This window comes from Loa loa, assembly GCF_000183805.2.
Source record: "Loa loa unplaced genomic scaffold supercont3.295, whole genome shotgun sequence".
Taxonomy (NCBI): Eukaryota; Metazoa; Nematoda; class Chromadorea; order Rhabditida; family Onchocercidae; genus Loa; species Loa loa.
Window position 1 is genome coordinate 1 of NW_018108475.1, and position 20324 is coordinate 20324.

The following is a 20324-nucleotide window of genomic DNA, read 5'->3' on the forward strand; positions in this document are numbered from 1 at the left end:
TTATGAAAGGTCTGCTAAAGTATTAATAAAATTTGTAATAATAGAAATACCTCTTTTTTAACCCTTGTTGTTATCTTGTTGTTAAATTGCCTTGGATTCGTTGCCGAAGTCAGCTGAACCGAAGTGCCTATAGATGGTTTATCAAATCTTGAAAAGCAAGCAGTTCACGAAAAAGACAATTTCTAAGAATCTGAATGTTATTAGTTTCATATTACAAATACAGCTTAAATTATGGTTGTTTTATATACTTGCCGTTTCACTTTGAGTTAATTTTGAGTTGCTTCTGAAAATTTTACGAAATAGATGTGTATAATATGAGAAATAATTATTTGTAAAATGCTTCACTGATCTGGTAAGATAATGCATTTATTAAGCCTTTGTTAAAGATGAAAAATTAAAAAATAACTAACTGTAGTTGACGAAATCGGATATTACTGAAGGTGCTGGAGGGTCACATTCAATTGAATTATTTCTAAAATGCTTCAAATACATTCTGCTCATTACGGAATGCAGACATGCATAAAATGACGTTATACCCGTGAACTTCGTTACAAAATAAAAAATAACCACCTGTATGTTTGGTAACTGCTTGCCTGTTGCTCATATAATCTAATCTCCTGATTGCCTGGTGTAGCTAAGTCTTCATAATCACTAAAGAAGAAAAAATGAAATTTTATTATTTCGAATTCTACCATAATGAGCCGGATTTTTTTTTGTTTGATTAAAATTGTTGTATATCCCGTGCAGCTCTTAATGATTACAGAAAAAAACCTCCCACAATTCTTTATCGATAGCAAAAGTTTTCTGGAAAATTTTCATACAGTAAAAATTTATTGGAATAGAAAAACCAATAAAAATTGATAACCTTTTTCCTGCCACAATAAAACCTTGCAAGGATGGACTTCTGATAAAATTTGAAATTCCCATCCATGATTTGGATCCTATTTCCGTGGCTTTCTGCGCTAAGCTTCCCAAAGTTGGTTTATTCAACAATGTCCCATCTCGGACCTAAATTTCAGTAATCTTAAATAGGATAATTTAGGCAACACTTGAACTATACAAATTTGTATTATACTCGCTAAGTTTTGTTTAAAATCATAAAAATTTAATAAGATTAAGGTTTAGATTATGTATAAAATTTAATAAAGAACTAAGGTTATAGGTGTATATTTTCACTGACACTTCCACTAAGTTCGGTAGCTTTCGTTGTTGCTTGTGAGCTGATATCTTTGGCATATAAAGCAGCGGTTGTTGCCCCTTTACTTAGCATATTCCAACCCTAAAAAACAGACCCTAAAAAACTAAAAAAACTATATATGCATAACGATTAACAGTATTTAATTTAAAATAAACTCCGCAAGATTTTTGGGGAATGTCTATAGGCAAATAAAATGAATTTGGCTGAGTTATTAAAACTTACCACAGAAAGAGATGACAAAGCACCAGACAGTAATTCACTGGGTGGATCACCACTGTTCACCAGAACATTGCCAAAACCTTGATACCGACTTCTACTAAAATTTAAGATATTTTTTCTGGAAATTTTAATAGAAAGTCATAAGAAATATGAAACTAGAACAAGAGTTCTTTTAAGATCCATCAAAAAACTCAATCAATGAAAAAAATACAGTTTGAACTGTAATGGAGTAGATCTACAATGAAGGGAAAATTTAAACAGAAGTCTTCGTTAGTAGAAGTTATTTGAAGCAAAAGATATTTACGAGTTATCATAATCGGAATAGTATGAATTGTTGCCAGTTTGAGTTGTGTTGCTTCCATAATAAGCTGATAAATTATTCGAACTGTTGTTTCCACTGATTTGAGAATGAGATGGATTTAATGAAGTGTTAGGGATATAATTTCTTGCTGGCGACGTTTCGGCTGACCATTCACGGTCTTCTGATTCTGTTAATACCTAGAAATGATTAAAAAAGGTCAAATTATCCCTTGAAGATATATTTTCGAATGTCCGTTTAGGTTAACGAGATAGCTTCGCTGAAAATCGCACCTTATCTCTTAAAAGAGCAGCAGCTCTCGAATTATATCTTTCTTGAAGTGACCAGTTTGATCGGTAATCTGACTGACTTTTCAAAAATTCTAATGCTTTTGCGTTGCCTCCAGCTTTCATCTTGCTCAGCTCACTATCTTTCCACTTATCCATTGTTGTAGATCGCACAAAACTATAAAAAAGGTATTTTTGCTTGCATTACTGTGACGAAATTATTTTAGGTCTTGAACTCTGCTATTTCGCTGTCCAATAAAAACGATAATCAAGATAAGCATTGATGACATAAAGCTTGGATACGCATAAGTAACACAAATGGACACATGAACGAACCTCACGTGTACACCCAAACCACGATGCAAACCAGAACAATCCAAACACAGCCAAATTCCATACGTTACACTGGCCCACTGAGGATTACTAGCGCCACATTCAAAGCAGATCTGATAAAATAGTATATTTTAATGGCATACAAAACCGATTCGACAGTAAAGAGCAAAGAACCCACCTTTTACTCTTGAAAACTTGAAAAAACCTAACGTTATTTCCAGGAACATCTCGAATGTCTCGAATGATACGTCGCGTTCGTGGACTGGCCATAGTAGTTGACTAATTTTCAGACCATCAAAATCTACTTAAATACAAAAATGTTGGCCAAATTCCTCTGTTTTTATTCCCTCTTTAGATGCTCGTTTAACGTTCGCTGCTTACTGAAATGATAAAAGGATTGGATACATCGTACCTGTACTGATAAATCTAGATCAACCATTTATTCGGGAGAAATATTTGTCCCAAATTTTTTTCGAAGTCGCCATCACTTTTCGACATACCACTGTGGCATGACTCCAAATGATGGACATGGCCGCACGGTGATAATGGACTGATCTCTTGAAATAGGTTCAGATATCATGGTAAAAACCAGATCTAATCGGGATATCCATGGTTTCATATAATTATTAGAAGTAATATTACTTATCCCTTTGAAAAACTAAAAATAATGACAAAACTGCTCAATAGTTTCCAGAATAGATAACTAAGCAGTGAATTTGCAATATTTCCGGACGTTGGGCATGGCGACTCTTAAGGTGGAGAAGTATCTTTGGTTTTTTTTGAAGGTTTCGAAAAAAAACGTACTAAAAAGAAAGACGTCAAAATTGACGGGTAATTGATGAGACGGACAAGTGACGCAGGCAACGAGTCAAGCACGTCCCTCCTCTTTTTTCGCGTGGGCACGTGACCCAGGATCGTAGCGAACTCGTGCCTACGTCCAGATATTACTGAAGCTAGTAAATGCCTAAAATAAAAACTCAATTGGAAAAAAACTGAAAGAATTAAAATAAAAAGAAAACGAGAACCAAAAGTACTTTGATCACACCCTACACTGCATCAGTTTATTCCCCCTGAAACTAGTCGGGAACGCTTACGAAATTCCTTCTACGATCGCAAATTATCTTAATTTCGCAAATTGAGTATGAACCTAAAAGGGCACTCCGAACTCGAAGATTCTCGTTTCATTTTTCATTTATTGAAGAAGAGGTAAGTGGATGTTCGATCTGAATTGACTCCAACTTCTTATTGATGGTATTTTCTTGTTGAAATGAACCATACTCTTTTGTTGCCTACCAGCACTCCATTCTCTTTTCAAGATTGTCTCGTGAGGATTGGTACTGATATAAGTTGTGACACTCATTCGTTTGTATGAACGGGTAAAGTTATCAAATCAATCCGAATTCAGAAGGGAATATCCAAGTTTTCGATAAGAAATGTAAATTTCGTCTCTACTATAAAAGCGAAACTACAGAGTGGTGCTTCGCATTTTATTCACTTGTCTGTTTTGCAGTTGGTGATACTACAGGAACTAAGGAGGAGGTTTGGTATGTCTTGTAGTGAACCTGTCGGTTTGGTCACAATTCTTCTCTTGTATGCTTTATTATCACCGAACAATACATGTGTGAAAGCGGTGAAAAATTCGGATAAGACGAAAAAACAGTGGTTAGCAGAAAGGAATCTGTTTCTGGATATCGACAATGCCCGTTCAGATACCATTGACAATATCACTGATGCTTTCCTCAGCATCACAAACAGATTGGTGAAAGCCGGTCGTTTGATGATTGAAACTAAACGTCGCATGATCATGTTCATCGATGAAGTTGGCGAGATGAGCTATGATTCCAAGTGGGCTGTCTTGGGCTGGTTTGCTGCTATGTTTCTTTTTCCCATCGTTACGGCTGTAATCGTAGCCATAATCATTGCTCTGTTCTTCCAAAATGAACTCACCAATTTGCAAATTTTCTTGCATACTCGTTGGGATACGGGTGATCAACCGGATATTATCACTGAATGCAAGGCAAAGCAACGTTTGGGTAATTTAGCCATGCAACGTTTGTATCTTAAAATGAGTCGACATCCGGATAAATTCCTCCCCAAGCAGGCAAAACGTAATCCAGAGGCGTTGATCCGTGAAAAGGCTGAACTAACATAAATGAGGTGAAAGCGAATTCCGCGGAAGCACATATCCCAGGCCCATAGGCACTTCATTGTCACTATAATGAATTCCGGACGTGAAAAAAACATTTTTTGTATTCCATGGAGGGTTTCAGGGCACTTAATGATTAATTGTAATATAGCACATTGTGCATAATGAAAGAATGCCAAAATACAAAACTGTTCCTGTGTTCATGTTATATACCTGAAACAATAAAAAAAGGTTCCAAGGTAAAAACTCGTATCACACCTTGGTCGAACAAACGTTGTGCTTAATAATACCTGATATGCTTTGATTCCCTGTCCAGACTTCCTGGTTTCTGAAGTTAATATTTTATTCAATTATGTACATGGCACAATTTGTTCAATGCAGGTACCAATACACGGTACCGTTAATCATAGAACCCCCCCCCACTAAGTGCTGACTGGATAGGGAAAGTCAATCTCACGCAGCTAACTTCTACGAACTTCTGAAAGAGGAAATAAAAAGTAGCAAGTGCTAGGAGAAAAAGGATTTCCGGCTTGTAATTTTTGCGTCAATTTAGATTCCTTTCTGAAATGAAAATATATTCTGTAGAATAAAGAGGGCACGTATTATATGGCTGGGACAAAATTGTCCCCTTCCAATTTACAACATTAGCACACCATTTTTTCTACAAATTGACATAGTCGAAAAAATATATAGTCGCACAAGGGACGGTCAGAACACTATCAAATACGATCTAGAAACAAAAACAGAGTTTTCATAAAAGCGCACCCAAATATGTTTTCTATATTATATATTATCATATACTTATTTGCTTCTTCCTCATCCGCGAAGATTACAAACTGAAATGATTTCAGCTTTTACATTATATTCCAAAATTCGACAGCTCTTTTATTGGAAATACTTGTGTCCTGATAGAAATATACAATAAACCGGGGAAAGTATAAATCAGTCATGATTAAAGAGCTTTAAGGTTTGGAAAAAAAACAAAACAAAACGCTTTTTAGGCCAGGTACATGTAATACAAGGAAAAATTCAAAATCAAAAAAAAGTATGAAAATGTGGCAATATGAAAATAACGCATGAAAGCTTAAAAAACTTGAAATCTAGAATGGAGGTTAGCTCTTGTCTTTTCTAATTTATTTCGTACTACAGTATGCAGAACATCAGGCAGGTTAAGGAACTTCCTCCAAAGGATATTTCCTTTTCGTGAAAAATATCTTATGCAGTTTTCATTATTGCTACAATAATGCTCCAGAAATCGAAAAAAAGCATGCAATATTCCATACTAAGGCGTGTAAGGGATTCTCTAAATTATCATTGATTCAAAACTAATCATTAACTCAAAGCTTTAATACAAGGTTTAAATAACTAGGCATATAAATAAAGTAAACAAACAAAGAAAGGATATAGGCTTCACAAAAAACAATCGTCGTCTTGAGTTGGTCAAAAATGATCAGGCTGTACGGAAGAAATCATGGGCAAGCTTGGTGTGAACAAATTTACTTGTACAGGGAAGAATTTGCCCGCTATTCCAACTGATAGCTTCCATTTTTAATGTATTCAATCGTCAGCTTCTGTTTACTTTCAATATAACTAATGCAAATCTAACAAAACGAACAATTTTGTAATTTCACAAACTAAATTTGAAAAAACAAAGCATTAAAGGATCCTCTTCTACATACCAAATACTCTTCAAAAACTGATTATAAACGAATGAATTATAAATAATGGCTGCTGCTCCAAGGAAAATTACCTGACAATCAAGAGTATATCCAAAAGCAGCCGACGTTGTACGTCCGATTGGTTCGCCATATCTGTATATTAATTCACCACCCTTTGGCCAAGGGTTATAGTATAAATCATAATTACCCACAAGTAACTGAACAAATCGTTTCTGAGTGCCACTTCTTTTTTGCTCTAGTAATGCCCCTTTCCCAATAAAATCTTTCTGGAATGAAATTCAATTTCAAAGAACCTTCTTTAAAAAAAAACGACTTATTTCGAATTGAGCACTTCCAAAAAAAAAATTAAAGATTGTAAAATCTTGCCAGTGTAATAAAATCACGCATACATTAAAATCAATACGGTATGTACGTCCACATTCGAACGGTGTTATATTCGTAGGAATATCTTGACCCCAACAAACAAAGAATTTTTCGATACGCAACTGTCTCAAAGCGTAATACCTAAAACATGATCAGTAAATAACAGGAAGCTGGAAACAGTTGCTAAGCAAAACCGAAAAATTAAATTTTTCCTGCGACACACCCTTCATGCATAACACCATATTCTTTCCCACGCTCCATCAAACGTTCATAAACATTTTGTACTACCTGAAAAATATTTGTCATATAAAGTAGTAAAAACCTACTTCAAAGAATGCATTACACGAAATTAATATTACAAAGGATTAATAAAATAAATATTTCGATAAGCGATGAATCATTTATCTAAATCGAATTCTTCCAATTTTTTTTAGCTAATCTTAATTGTAATGTTTAAATGTTACAAACAATTCATACGAATTTGCAAATAATTTAGCTAAAATGATTCAACCAATCAATAATCTAAATTCCTTCAGGGGAGAACCGAATACTGTGTGATACCTGCTACTTCAGGAATTCGCTCAATTAGATATTGTGGATGGGTGTGCAAATCAGTCAATGGTGTTACTTCTAGACGCGCAATGTCAACTGCTAGTGTTTCACCACAAACCAACCCAGCAACCAGATTTCTAGCGCCACCCGCAAATGCCAATCCTTGCCCACTGAAACCCGTCGCAACATAGTATCCTTGGATCTGAATAAAGGAAAAATTTAGGATTTCCAAATTTTTTAATACCAAAGAATACTTCGAAAACACCTTCCATCTTCTATATTAAAAATCCAAACGATTATAAATGATTACTTTATCAAAACTTGACATTCCAAAAATAAAAAAACCTGAGCCGTTTCACCAATCACACGATATTTATTAGCAGTATATGACTCAGCACTACAAACCAGTTCACCGTACTCTGTTCCACTAACAATGTTGCAACGATTCAACAAAATAATTCAGTGTTGGATCTGCATAGTTTCAATATGATATATTTCATCTCTAACCAAAAACAAACAACCATTATAAATATTTCTAAGAATGGAAAATATTTCAACTTCCATTTTTAATACTTACAAAATTTATCCCAGGCTGGCAGTGGCACTATCCACTGTCCCAGTACTCTTTGATAACTCAATGAACGGAAATTATTTTGAGTAAAACCTGCACAGAACGTCCGTGATTCATCCATAAAGAGGTAAGTTTTCTCATCCACATGCGTAAAAACTAAATATGCAATTTATAAGTTTTTTGGCTCCAACAAGGAAAACTTCGACAAAGAATTTAAACGTTTTGCATTAACGGTAAATCTGGAAATTATTTTGTTGAAGGTCATGAGGATATAAAATCAGTACAAACTAAGCATCTTATCTGGTTAAGCAACTATTTTATATGTTTAAGTAAGCAACTTAACAAACTAAACAATTTCTTACTCGGCGTACTGTTGTTCTTGATATCTTTATCAGGTAGTCGTTTCGTTGACAAGAATGCAGGATGTACAGCAATAATTACATGATGAACTGGCAATTTATTAATTTAAGAAGTACCACACCACTGCAATATGTCATATGCAGATGATTTAAACCAAACTCAAACACCTAAAGTGGATGCTGAAAATTCTTAATCTGAGGATTCACAAAAAATGAAATTAGCTACTAAGTTAATTGTCCAAGCTAACTGGCAATTTAAATAGTTTCAAGGAAATATGGATTTCAAAAAGAAACTTACAGTCCCAATGGCATCAACATAGCATTCAGTTTCAAATTGTCCTTGATTTGTATGACTCCCACAACTTTTTGTTCTTTGTCAACAACCACTTCTTCAACAAAGCATTGTTCAAATATTTGCACTCCTAAAAAATAATCTGAACTGAGTATCGAAATAACGCATCTAGCACACATTTGGCAAAATTCGTCTGTGCAAAATAAAAGTGAGATTTCACAATACCGAACAAGCACGCACAAAATTAATTTATACGAAGCTTACCATGATTTCTATCACGCTTTCTTAATGCTTGACAGAGACCAATAGGATCTAAAGCAACATCATTTAGTGAGAACTGCCCTAAAACATAAAAAAGAAATCAAAATTGATCAAATGGTAAGCAAAAAAGTTTGATTTAAAAAAATTTTAACAGAACAACCCAGATGCCATCTGTACTTACTCATTTTGGGAACCAGCGCCGCATTTCTTCCGGACTATTATACAGTTGTGCTTCTTCACCGTAAATAGTTGAACGTGAAAACATTCGTCGCAAACTTACTTTACCTTCTACTGTAATTGTTAAGTATAGTCGTTGTATCCTAAACATTCCGTTAAAATGACAAGCATAGCAACTGAAAAAAAATGAGATTTTACGACAAGTATTTTAACAGATTAGCTGCAACAAAGGAGTCCATATTAATAAAATTGGAATGCTGACATGAATCGGCATATAAATCCAATGAATGTTTGGCCATATACTGTTTAGCCAGGTCTTGCCAGTGCAATGGAGGTGTTACCAAGCCAGCACTTACACTTGTTACACCACTTTGACCAACACTTAAAATACTATAGGTTTTTAAGTCATGGCTTGATATTGATAAAGAAGACAGCAGCTAAATGATTAAAAAAGCATCATTGCTTTGAAACATTATAATTCCCACCAGTCCCGTTTAAGCAAGACAACCAAAATGCCATGTTTCGCCAAATGATATGCATATCATTTCCATCACCACCGACGATCACATCTGCCATACGTGTTTTACTACTGGAATCTCGCCACGTTGGGATTTTAAATTGCCCGAACTAAGGAACATGATCCTAATGAACGAAATGCCTACCTGGTACAATCTTACACTAAGCTAAACAATTGTCAAAACTGAGAATCATTAGATTGCAGTGAATTTCTTAATGTAGATACATGTCGCAAATAAAACGAGCCTATGTGATCTATAGAAATGAGAATTTTGGAAGGAATAAGCAAAAATGCTATGGTAAGAGCTGAAATCAAGCAGGCAATATCATCTTAACTTATATTCAGAAGCTGCACTTTAAATTGAAGACGAACGTTCGATATCGGACATGAATATTACTGTGCTTCTGACTACAACATCCAAAGATGCGTTTCATCAAACAATTCAGTCCGCTTATCGCCATATCGCTTCGCATAGAACGGATAGCAATTTCGGTTTACGAACCTGGCAGACCCTTCCTTAACGAACAAAAACTCAAAAAAAAAAATAGCTTAAGCAAAAAGTACACTTAAAATCCATTTTTGAAAAACGTCACTAGTTTAAATGATAAGTAATTATCATGTATCATGTTTCAGTGAGAACTGTCGTCAGAGACATTATAGTAAATGCTGTTCATTTTGTATCGTCCTTATCATATTAAAGTTTCGTAATTAAATCTATTGCATTACACAACCAATTACGTACACTACGATTGCGCTATGAAAGAAATAAGTTTCTAATTAATTTTTTCGTCTTTTTAGTTCATCTCCAGCATGTGTCACATCCCGATTTATTTTATTGATTCATATGCAATATCCGCATTGCGAACTCTCGAAATTGAGTTTGTTTCAGAAATTATTACACTGTTATAGACTCAGAATATACCAAATAAAACCCTTGGCCAGAAGAAGGATAAACAGATGAGTCATTAGCAAGCATAGCTCACAGTTCAATTAGAGCGAAGCTACATGATAGAGGATATGCGATCGAGCATAAGCTTCATTCGGTGTGCGATAAATCTCCAAGTCTACGGCTTCTTCGCTTCTACAAGTGTCCCTATTTTAAACTGCAATTCAACTACTTGACACATTAAATTTTCTCTTTATGTCAACAAGAGACTCACCGTGGCTGTATTTTCTATATTCACTAATAATCTATAAATAATATATTTATCACTGTCATCAATAAACCCTTGTCAAACTTCTTGCGTCGGTGTCAAATAATACAGAGGAACTTCGTCGTTAATCTCCTTCAAGGCAGGAAAAATTTTCACAGCAAGGGATGAGAAATTACTTCTAATGCAGAATGCCGAGATATCCAATAGCATCAGTATGCAGGAAGAAAACGGTTAATCCGAAGACAGTAGTTGTGGCTTGTCATTTCCATCAAGGAAAAAGTTGGACCAATCCAGTCCGATATGACAAGATTAGCTTGATAGTCAAATGGTAAGATCTAACCTCGGGTAATTATGGTGTGCTAAATTTTAGACGCCCTATCAATAATTCCATTTGCGTTGCCAATTTCTAATATTAAAAAGAAAAAAAAATGATAAAAGCTGAAACCTCACGAATTTTTGTCATAAAAATTTTTCGTTAGACATAAGAGCACTTCACACTGTTTGTATTAGCATATGCTGTGAGTTTAGTTGGCAGATGTTTAGGATGAAAACTCTTTTAAAGCTGCAATAACTCAAGCAATCGTTTGCAATTTGTTCTCAAACAAAATGATTATTTTGTGCAGGAATCTCAATCCAGTAGTTACCAGGAAGGTTACGATTTGGATGAAATCAGTTATCTTAACCCTTTTTTTTGTATTTCTGCTGTAAAAGTAGACATTCATCCCTTTTTTAATATAGCTAAAAGGTTGGTTGCTTTGCATGGAAACGTTTAGGATCGTTGGAACAATTCTTCTTTTGCGCCTCGGACATATTGAAACTCCACAGAATGGACCTCACTATTCTTGTTTCTTTTCTTCTTTTCAGGAATACTAAATCGTCTTCATTTATCCAATTTATTGCTCATCGTTGCCCATTCCTCGATGCTTCTTCGACTCATTCAGAAATGCTTTACAACAAGTCACCAATTCTGATTTGATGAAAATTGGCATATTGTAAACAGCATGAAGTAAGCAACACTTCATCACTGATATCCATCTGGTCCTCTTGATGACTAACCTTGTATCTATAAGTTTGTAACTACAAAAACTCCATTAATTCATTGGAGGTCAAGGTGGGAGTACGAAGCTGGCATCTCGAGAAGTAGCCCGAAGAACGATCACAATTCCACTGAATTCTTCTGAAACAACGAAGAATGCTAAATTCGAGACATGTACTGAAGCAGTAACTACCTACCTTCGGCTGTTTCCTATAATGTCGTGATATATTCTCCTTATTCAAAAAGTTCCAATATAGTAAATTAGGGAGAAGTCAGTAATATGTTCTGGTTAATGTCAAGTTTTAGTATTTATTAAAATTGCTTTTGACATTATTGCATTCAACGTTAGGCACAATGATCATTATATAGAAATCATAGCAATTCTTCTTCAAGAACTTTATAATCGATATCCTTATCAGTAGAAGTTTTGCTCCCAGAAATATCCTTATTTACTGCTTCTTATTGCTGCGATTATGAGAATATCAAAACTTGATTCAGATTTAAGTAATTTAAATTAAGGAAAATTAAAAAAAATCCTTATTCTTTACGCAATTTTAGTGAAAAATTGATGAGGTTTCTACTATTTTTGATCAATATGCTATCAATCTGGGATATCGATTGCTACAAATCACTGATTGTGTTATCCACTGGCGATTACACATGGAAATATTTGTTTAAGTAATTTGAATTAAGAAAAATTCTAAAACCGGTGCCATCTTTATGGCAATCGTGTTTTCTGAAAATCAATATGATTTTTTGGCCAAAGTAAATGACCATATATAGGAATAAAAAAGTAACAAACAATATACGAATAAGAGATTTACTGGAGAAGATCAGTTGTGGAAGAAAAAATGTACGTATGGTAGTGGAAATGAAAGATGATCATTAATAAGTACACAATGAATAGTACAGCTGTTACATAATACTTCTAAATTGACATATATTGAATGAATCTGCATAGATCCCACGTTGTCACCTGTCCTCCACAAAAAACTTTCGGCATAAGTATTATCTTTTCCTCCTTTCTATCCTTGGTCTTCTATTTCAGGATATTTGGGAACATGTATATTCATTACATTTTTAATTTATCAAAACAAAAAGTATATTAATACCTAATGGAAATCAACAGTGACTTTCAATAAATTGGTACGTCTTAAGATTTAAAGTCTTAAGAAAGTATAAAGAAACTTCAATGTTTGAATTATCGGCCGAAGGGTTTGCTGGCGCTCCCACCAAATAATGTCCCACTAACAGATGAATTCAATGTATTTCCAAAAGTAAAAGATGATGTTGTTGTGGATGCAGGTACCGGCTCCGCTACTGATGTCGCTAAGGTGCCTGTAAAAAATGTGGAAATGAACGCTATTATTTAAACATTATCAACATTATGCTCGAAAAGAAAAACGAAATGGCTTTCCAGAAAAGCCGATATTGACGAAGAATTTTTGGACATGAAAAACATAAAAAAAATTCAGACACAATTCAACGAATGAAGAAAAATGAAAAGGACAGAAAACTGCACGAAAAAATAGGACGAGCAAAGAATAAAAATAAATTTACTATTAGATCATTGCGGACAACATTTGGTGCTTCTGCTGGCTACATCTGCGCTTCACCAAGCTTTTTTCTTGATTCTCTTTTTTTCTTAATATTTCGAATTTAGAGAAATATGAGCACCAAAAAAAACCTTTTGACCATTATTTCTGACTAATTCTATGTAAATTAAAGTCGACAAACAACCGAGCACTAAAAATATTATTTCGTACCGAAAAGAGGAGCCGATGCTGAACTAGTAGTGGAGAAAGATTTGAATAATGGTGCTGTTGTGTTTGTAATTGATGGATTGAAAGAGAAGGCAGAAGTACCGAAAGTTTTTGAACCAAATAACGAACCCGATGTGCCAAATCCACTTACTCCTGCTATAACATCAAAATTTTCAATTTGCTACAACACGTAATCTGAGACTAATATCCTGAAGAACAATCAAAAAAAGAAACCGGGAAATAAAAGACAACGAAGAAAAATGAACTTACCCGTTTGTTGTGGTGTTGAAGAAGGTTTCGCCATTTCACCAATTTTCATCATTGTTACTTGTGAAGGGAACGCATCTGCGCCTTCAAATAACAAAACACTTAAATTAATCATAAACAGTTAATCGAAAACTTTCTCACGATATGAGCGCTTTTGTGTAAAAGCAAGAAAGTTAAGTTCACTATTACGAAATAATACAATGCAAAATACATGAACAGAATTTATTACAGTACTGTAGCAGTCACTTAGAAGAGAATTTACATAGCATACTAATGTTTCAGATTTTCACAACAACTAAAGTTAAAAAAAAATTTTTCACCGGTGAATCTCCGTTCCGCAATTGGCTTTTCAATATGCTTCGATTTCCGTTGTTCAAATGGATTTGGTGTATATGGAACGGTACGCTTTTGATGTTCCAAAAATCCATCCTTGAGATCCTGCAAAAAAGTGCAAATAACATCCACAAAAAAGCGAATATAGATATAACAGTATGGAAGTGTCAACATTTAATATCAGTAAATATTCAGTGATAAATTACAAAACACGTAATTAAAATAAAAACATACTTCGATTTGTATTTTACAACGATATACATCAGAACAAATAACTTTGAATGTTTGGTCATAATGCTCAAAATGTTTCTGCAGATCCTGCTTTGTGGTTATTCCTTTCTAAAAGTTCAAGGCTTTTAACAACGAAACAAAGACTGACGAATCCCGGACTTACAAAAACAAATTCCAGAACATGTTTACATTAAAACATTTAATTTTTTAAAAAAAAACTTTTTGAACTGAAAAAAATTAAATTAAAAAAAATGAATGTCTAAAAATAAATAGCTCATATTCTATTTTTTTATGAAATGATTTTATTATAATGAATACTATTAACTCAATTCTAGTGTGTTCCCATGACTTTAATTCTCTTTTCTGCAAATAAAATTATAGGATTACGCTGGAATCAAAAGACTTTATTAATTTAAATAGAGTATTGGTTAATAATTAAAGTTAGATGTCAAAGACAATTTTTTGTCCAGTTTTTTGTTTTTTTGTTTTTTAAATCTCGTATACATCCTTTAAAACAGAATATCCAAAAATTTTGAAAAGTTCAGACCATGTATCCCAAATGTAAATGGAACGTTCACAGAAGTTGTAGCTTGGAGTAGAACTAACCTTATTTAATTTCGCATCAATTCTCTCCTGCAATAATTGCAATGTCCCCCAAAATTCTCGCACGGTATTTTCGTGTTCGATACAAACTGCGAGCAAATAAGACAATGCTTGTTTGCGACCGAAGAGTGGGTTTTTTGAAATCTCTTTCTGCCGTCGACGTACCTGCTCTGCTGCCCGTAAGTCTCGCTGCATTTTCTCAAGTAATTCTAAAATTTTGTCAACAATTAAAGCTGGTTTTTTGACATCTGAATTATTGGCCAACATAAAAGAACAAGGTTAATGAAACAGTTCAATTCAGCGATACAGCTTCCACATATCAAACCCTTTTTGTTTGCAAGCAAAATCCAGGATTTGAATTACAAGTCTAAGCAGTGACGAATTACCCGGAACTTCTAATGACATTATTTCACTCTAGGAATAAACGTGCAAAAAATGAATTAGATATAAAATGAGAAGTTACCTTCCGCTCTATCTTTTGCTAAACGTATAATATCAGCGTTTTTCACACGTGTTCTAACCAATTCATCTATCTTTTCATCCATGTGCAAGCATGAGTCTGCGCGATTCATAGCAAATTCAACGCTTAATTCATGGTTTTTCTTAATCTGGTCCCTAAAATATCATAGTTATTGATGAAAAGTACTTTCAAAATCAAATAACAAGTAGGTTACCGCAACAGATTAAACAGATCCATAACCACTTGCTGTACTTCAGCTTCCAATGGACTTCCAGATGCCGCAGCACCGGCAACACCCAAGTTACTGGGTATCAAACCGGTAGTTGCAAGTGTACCCGTTCCTCCCAATCCTTTTGCAGTTGTAACCGTCGTTGCTCCATCTGCACCAAAAAGTCCACCAGTTAAAGCAGTTGTAACAGTTGCCGGATTGCTGAACAAACCTAAATCATGAAATAATAAAAAGGTAATTTCACTTTTATAGTCAGTTACAGTGAAGTATAAAAATTATAGATAGCAGTGGTATGCATACCCGTTGTTGGTTTTCCAAAAAGACTTCCGGTAGCAGTTGCAGCAGGCGTGACACCAAATAAAGCTTGTGTTGTTGTTACTGATGTATTTCCGAAAGGTCCAGAAACCGTTGAAATCGTAGTCACTCCAGCAGTTCCCATCAAACCACCTGAAAGAACATTCTATAAATCAAGAAAATTCTAGCGTTTCAACTTATTGCACAACTTTCCTGTAACGGTCGAGGTTTTTGCAGCTGTTCCAAATAATCCACCAGAAGGCGCTGCTGACCCAAACAATCCTGCAGAATATAATCATGAATGAGGGCCATTTTGGCATCTAAAATGACCAAACCACGACCAAATGTATCTTCAAAGTTCACCTGCTGATGTTGTGGAGGCTGCAGCTAGAGATGTAGGCGCTCCAAAAAGGCCGACACCTGGAAAAAGTAATCAAGCGAACAAAAATGAATCAAAAAAATAATAATCGAGGGTTTTCAGGAAAGGCTAAAATTTCAGAGATTTGAAATCTTATAAGACTCCAAACTCACTTCGAACTCAAATTTCGAAGTGCGGTCAAGTCAGATAACGGAATATATACCTGCAGTTTGTACAGTAGCTGTCGAAGTGCCAAACAATGGTTTGGGCACCGTCCCGAACAAATTACCTGCGGTAGATGTTGCGGAAGCAGCTCCCTGTGTGCCGAAAGTAAAACCGGACATAATTTTCCTGTAATATTAGGTTAAATTTCATAAACTCACAAAACGTACATAAGTAGGGACCTTGTCTGGGGAAACAAACTTCATAGTTTAGGAAACTTCCAAATTTGGCCTAATACGAACCATAATCTCCCAACAATTACTTGAGAACTTCGACTTTCAACCGAGCAGTCCATTTGCCATATATAAACTTCTATTATCTACAGTCAATTTTCCCAAATCCAATATTCCTCGAACACAAAATAATCAGCAGACTATTGTTCAGAGTTTTGTTTACATCAGTAAGATTTTAAGTAGCACTATTCAAGTTGGTACGGTTAATATATCATCAGGTTGGCGTAACGATATTCAAAATATCCTCTTTTAAATGGATCATGGCCAATTTCAATATTACTTCTTAAGCATTTTACTGGAAAAATAATAATAGCAAACATGACATTGGGATCGTTTTTACATCTTGAAGGTTCCTTAACATCAATCAACTGCATAGTGAGGAACAAACATTCATATCGCCCCAGATAGGAGAAACGAAAATACAGACATGCATCAAGTAAAATAAACAGATAGTAAAGAAGCGAACAATAAATTTACAAAGTTTCAACTTTCCTTGTAGAAAAAAAAGTGAAAGTTTGTGTTCTGTTCTTCTTCATTTCACTTAACCATATTTTTTTACAAATGGTTTCTTCTCAACTCCTTACCCACAACTAGGAAAAACTAATTTGTTTACAATGGTTAAATTATGTCACGTTCATTAACTGGAGTTGGCACATCTGATCAGTGAAGCATTTGAAGTGGAGATTTGTGACATTACTTAGAAAGCCTTATCCAGAGATTTTGTTGCATTACTGTAATGATGAAGAACTTAAAGTTAAACAAAACAATTGCAGCAAAAAAGAAACTTGCCTTGAACTACTTGGCTTCTTCTTTCAAACATTCTAACTTTTCACGAATTTATATAGCAAACAGAATGTACAAAACAGCAATTCAAGCACTAGTGATGAGCAATAAAATACAACAATAATTAGCAACCTCTAACAAATATTTCCTCCTTCACGTCTGATTCTTTCATGTTCCATTTTGAAACTTTCCTTACAGCTTTCATTCAAGCCTTCCTTGTTCCGTGCAATTTCCACAGCCAGAAAAATTATCTAAAAAATTCGGAAAATTAATTTCGAAATCCAGAATTTTGAGAAAAAAATTTTAGTTAAGCATAAGCTATTTATCTCTGTAAAACTGTACGCCAACCATGCAATGACGTTAGGTTTCTTTATAAAGGGAATACAAGCAGTATTTCTCTTGCAAATTATGGCTTATCTTAAGCAACAGCAATGATGTCTTATCTACTTACGCTAGACTTCCACATATATATTGTCTTTCAATATTGAAACCTTACTGAGTTTTTACCACTTTCGTACTGCAACACTGTAATTAGGTAAAAATGTGGAACCTGGACAATTACCTTTGGAACAACAATTGTATTTGATTCGCTGTAAGCACCATCAGCTCGTATCCTCATGATTGTTGCAAGATTATAATCTCCTATTTCTTCTTTAAAGTATTCGCAAAATGTAAACCACTGCCGCTTATTTTCACCCTTTAATTCTATTTCTGTTATCTGGAAACGGTCATATACTTTATTCATGACAGAAAATTAAAAATAAAATATTCAGCACAGCACGTCACTTTATTTATTGATTATTATGATTAGATCGAATCTACCTTCTCAACATTCATTTTTGGGAAGAACTCTCGAAACTTATCATAGATGATATTGAATTTCTTATGCATCGTTAACTCTGTGGTGTTGCAAGTGAGCAGCAGGCTCATATGAATATTCGCCCTTTCAGCAGCCTGTAACAGATAACATTTAAGGGCCTCATAAAGTATTACTATTAGGAGATGCACAAAGTTAGGAGAGAAAAAAACAATAAAGATATATCTGAAATCTTGATCATTCATAAAAGCAACCAATGTAAAAATGACACCTTAACAGCCCAAGCAATTTCGAATGAAGGATCATTAGTATATTCTGTCGTTTCATATGGAACTTTCTCCACTGTAGTAGATGAAAGCTCATCTGATTTGGTCATCCTACAAAATACCAATACCTTTTCTTGTTAGCAGTTACTCTTCCAAAGATTCCTTCCTTACTAAGAACAGGAAAGATTCTCATAGAGAACGATTTGCACCAATGTCTATGTTCTTTATCAGCGCTCAGACTTTAAATCATGAAAACACGGTACCAACTCCCATGAATATCACTAACATCAGCATGAAGAGTACAAATACAATTATACTTTCCATTCCATACTCACAGAATGCTACCTACAAAAATCATAATTATTACTTGCTATGCAAAGCACTGGAGAACTGATCTTTCTAGCGCCATTCTCTTCGTGAAACCAGTAAGTCCCTTATTTTTGTTACGATAAAACTATTAGCGAATACACTCCTTATCTGTGAAAAAAAAACACATTTCCGAATAAACTTTACTGAGTCAACGAAACAAAACAATTCAACATAAATGAAAAACAAATAGTACACATTACGCATTAGCTCTTCTTTTGGCTGTCAAAGTATTCCTGAAGAAATGCACGGGCGGCATCGTCTTGGCCATAGTCACGCACAACTACGCACGAACACCCTACCACCTAAAATACAAATTACCCATATCTTTACGTTTAAAAAACGTCGTAAAGTCATGAAAAAGGAATCCAATACAATTCCTTCTCTTAGCGGTCAAGAAATTGTTGAGACATGACCATAATATTTCGTTGGATGCTTCAACCAAGCCGAAATGCACTATTAAATAAATAAAGGAGAGCTGATGCACATGACCTGCATCACCAAAAACCAATGCTTAGAAAGTAATTAAAAGGTTAGAACTACCTACTTTTTCGGAGACGAAAAGGTCTATCATGAGACATTTTACAAGATTGCAAGAGCTGACGCGCTCCAGTGAATTCAAAAATCTGGAAGTTCCCTGAAATCACTGCAGCTTCAATGTTGATATATGCGCCAAATGCAAACCTTTCGAGCTTTTCCTTCTTTATCGTATTTGCACAGACCAATCCACTCTCCCAGCTGTTTTTTGTCCTTAATTTTAACCAAAGGTATCTGATGTTCATTGCATAATGCTTCCACTAGTTTGGTATACATCGGCTCGTCACAGTTCTCAGCCAGAACACAAAAATAGGCCTGGCGCCTGAAGCTTGGATCAGTGGCATCCAGTTACAACGACAAAATATTTAACAGCTTGTATGTTCTATTTTAATTCATTACAACTCAGAGTTAATGACTAAACCAAAAAGGCCTTATTATAATAAGACTCGTTTCAAAGTTATACTTATCGAGCGCTTTAGCGGCTTCATGAAGACCTTTAGCCACTCCATCCATAACGATTGACGACTTCAGAGCTCTTCGTAGTGCAGTTTTAACGTCTAACTTTTCGTCAACTGCAGCCACAGCTGCTTCTGTCGGTGGGACTTGCATTTGTATCTCATCTCTGAAGAGCATAAAATGAAGAACAGACTTTAATTGTCACATTAGCATGGTGATAACAACTGGGTTTTTCACAGATAGCTTTAAACACCGATAAGGAATGTCATGAATTAAAACTTAACAAATGAGCTGTAATCACAAACCCTCCTGCTTCCATGTTCAGCAGTTGTCCTCGATGAGTGCACTTTATCAATTGTAAACTGAATCGATCCAAGCAACACTGAAACTACTACCCCAATTAACTGTCTGAAAACGCCTACAGTCTATCCGAAAAAACCATCACCATCCAACCCATCCCAAAAGTTGAGACGTGGCATAGTGCCAGCACGTAATTCGCCTGCGGATTCAATGTTACAGCGTAATATTTTTTTAGAATTGTCTTTAGCTTATGCATGAGGTGTTGAGCATGTGTGTGTGTGTGTATGTGTGTGTGTGTGTGCGTGTGTGTATCTGTGTGTGTGTATGTGTGTGTGTGTGTGTGTATGTGTGTGTGTGTGTGTGT

General features: G+C 34.9%; 7 protein-coding genes across 7 annotated transcripts; 1 reads left to right on the forward strand and 6 right to left on the reverse strand.

Moving 5' to 3' along the window:
* Positions 1-50: 50 nt before the first annotated feature.
* On the reverse strand, positions 51-3305 carry LOAG_05511 (GTP-ase activating protein for Arf containing protein; the record flags this gene model as incomplete). The annotated part of the gene is made up of 11 exons (XM_020446880.1): positions 3140-3305; positions 2546-2715; positions 2339-2448; positions 2009-2180; positions 1722-1915; positions 1421-1514; positions 1181-1279; positions 866-1008; positions 571-651; positions 411-472; positions 51-127 (listed from the first exon to the last, which is right to left on the reverse strand). Coding segments are annotated over exons 2-11 (1092 nt in total), but the record flags the coding sequence as incomplete, so codon positions are not given.
* A 197-nt stretch (positions 3306-3502) lies between these two features.
* On the forward strand, positions 3503-4487 carry LOAG_05512 (hypothetical protein; the record flags this gene model as incomplete). The annotated part of the gene is made up of 2 exons (XM_020446881.1): positions 3503-3541; positions 3846-4487. Exon 2 carries the CDS (start codon positions 3882-3884, stop codon positions 4485-4487), a length of 606 nt encoding a protein of 201 aa, XP_020302826.1. The 5' UTR covers positions 3503-3541; positions 3846-3881.
* Positions 4488-5077: 590 nt separating this feature from the next.
* On the reverse strand, positions 5078-9311 carry LOAG_05513 (hypothetical protein; the record flags this gene model as incomplete). Its single annotated transcript, XM_020446882.1, has 10 exons — positions 5078-5317; positions 6232-6426; positions 6550-6664; positions 6747-6811; positions 7068-7277; positions 7421-7502; positions 8304-8427; positions 8562-8639; positions 8998-9116; positions 9244-9311. The coding sequence occupies 10 exons, from the start codon at positions 9309-9311 to the stop codon at positions 5201-5203; spliced, it is 1173 nt and encodes a 390-aa protein (XP_020302827.1). The 3' UTR covers positions 5078-5200.
* Positions 9312-12643: 3332 nt separating this feature from the next.
* On the reverse strand, positions 12644-15934 carry LOAG_05514 (hypothetical protein; the record flags this gene model as incomplete). Its single annotated transcript, XM_020446883.1, has 10 exons — positions 12644-12780; positions 13209-13361; positions 13476-13556; positions 13793-13910; positions 14040-14144; positions 14643-14848; positions 15103-15254; positions 15314-15539; positions 15629-15775; positions 15832-15934. 10 exons carry the CDS (start codon positions 15932-15934, stop codon positions 12644-12646), a joined length of 1428 nt encoding a protein of 475 aa, XP_020302828.1.
* A 40-nt stretch (positions 15935-15974) lies between these two features.
* On the reverse strand, positions 15975-16324 carry LOAG_05515 (hypothetical protein; the record flags this gene model as incomplete). Its single annotated transcript, XM_003141052.2, has 2 exons — positions 15975-16042; positions 16204-16324. The coding sequence occupies 2 exons, from the start codon at positions 16322-16324 to the stop codon at positions 15975-15977; spliced, it is 189 nt and encodes a 62-aa protein (XP_003141100.2).
* Positions 16325-17352: 1028 nt separating this feature from the next.
* LOAG_05516 (hypothetical protein) lies at positions 17353-18411 on the reverse strand (the record flags this gene model as incomplete). The annotated part of the gene is made up of 4 exons (XM_003141053.1): positions 17353-17469; positions 17781-17936; positions 18041-18172; positions 18307-18411. 4 exons carry the CDS (start codon positions 18409-18411, stop codon positions 17353-17355), a joined length of 510 nt encoding a protein of 169 aa, XP_003141101.1.
* Positions 18412-18873: 462 nt separating this feature from the next.
* On the reverse strand, positions 18874-19979 carry LOAG_05517 (40S ribosomal protein S12; the record flags this gene model as incomplete). Its single annotated transcript, XM_003141054.1, has 4 exons — positions 18874-18972; positions 19352-19526; positions 19668-19826; positions 19966-19979. The coding sequence occupies 4 exons, from the start codon at positions 19977-19979 to the stop codon at positions 18874-18876; spliced, it is 447 nt and encodes a 148-aa protein (XP_003141102.1).
* Positions 19980-20324: the final 345 nt, after the last annotated feature.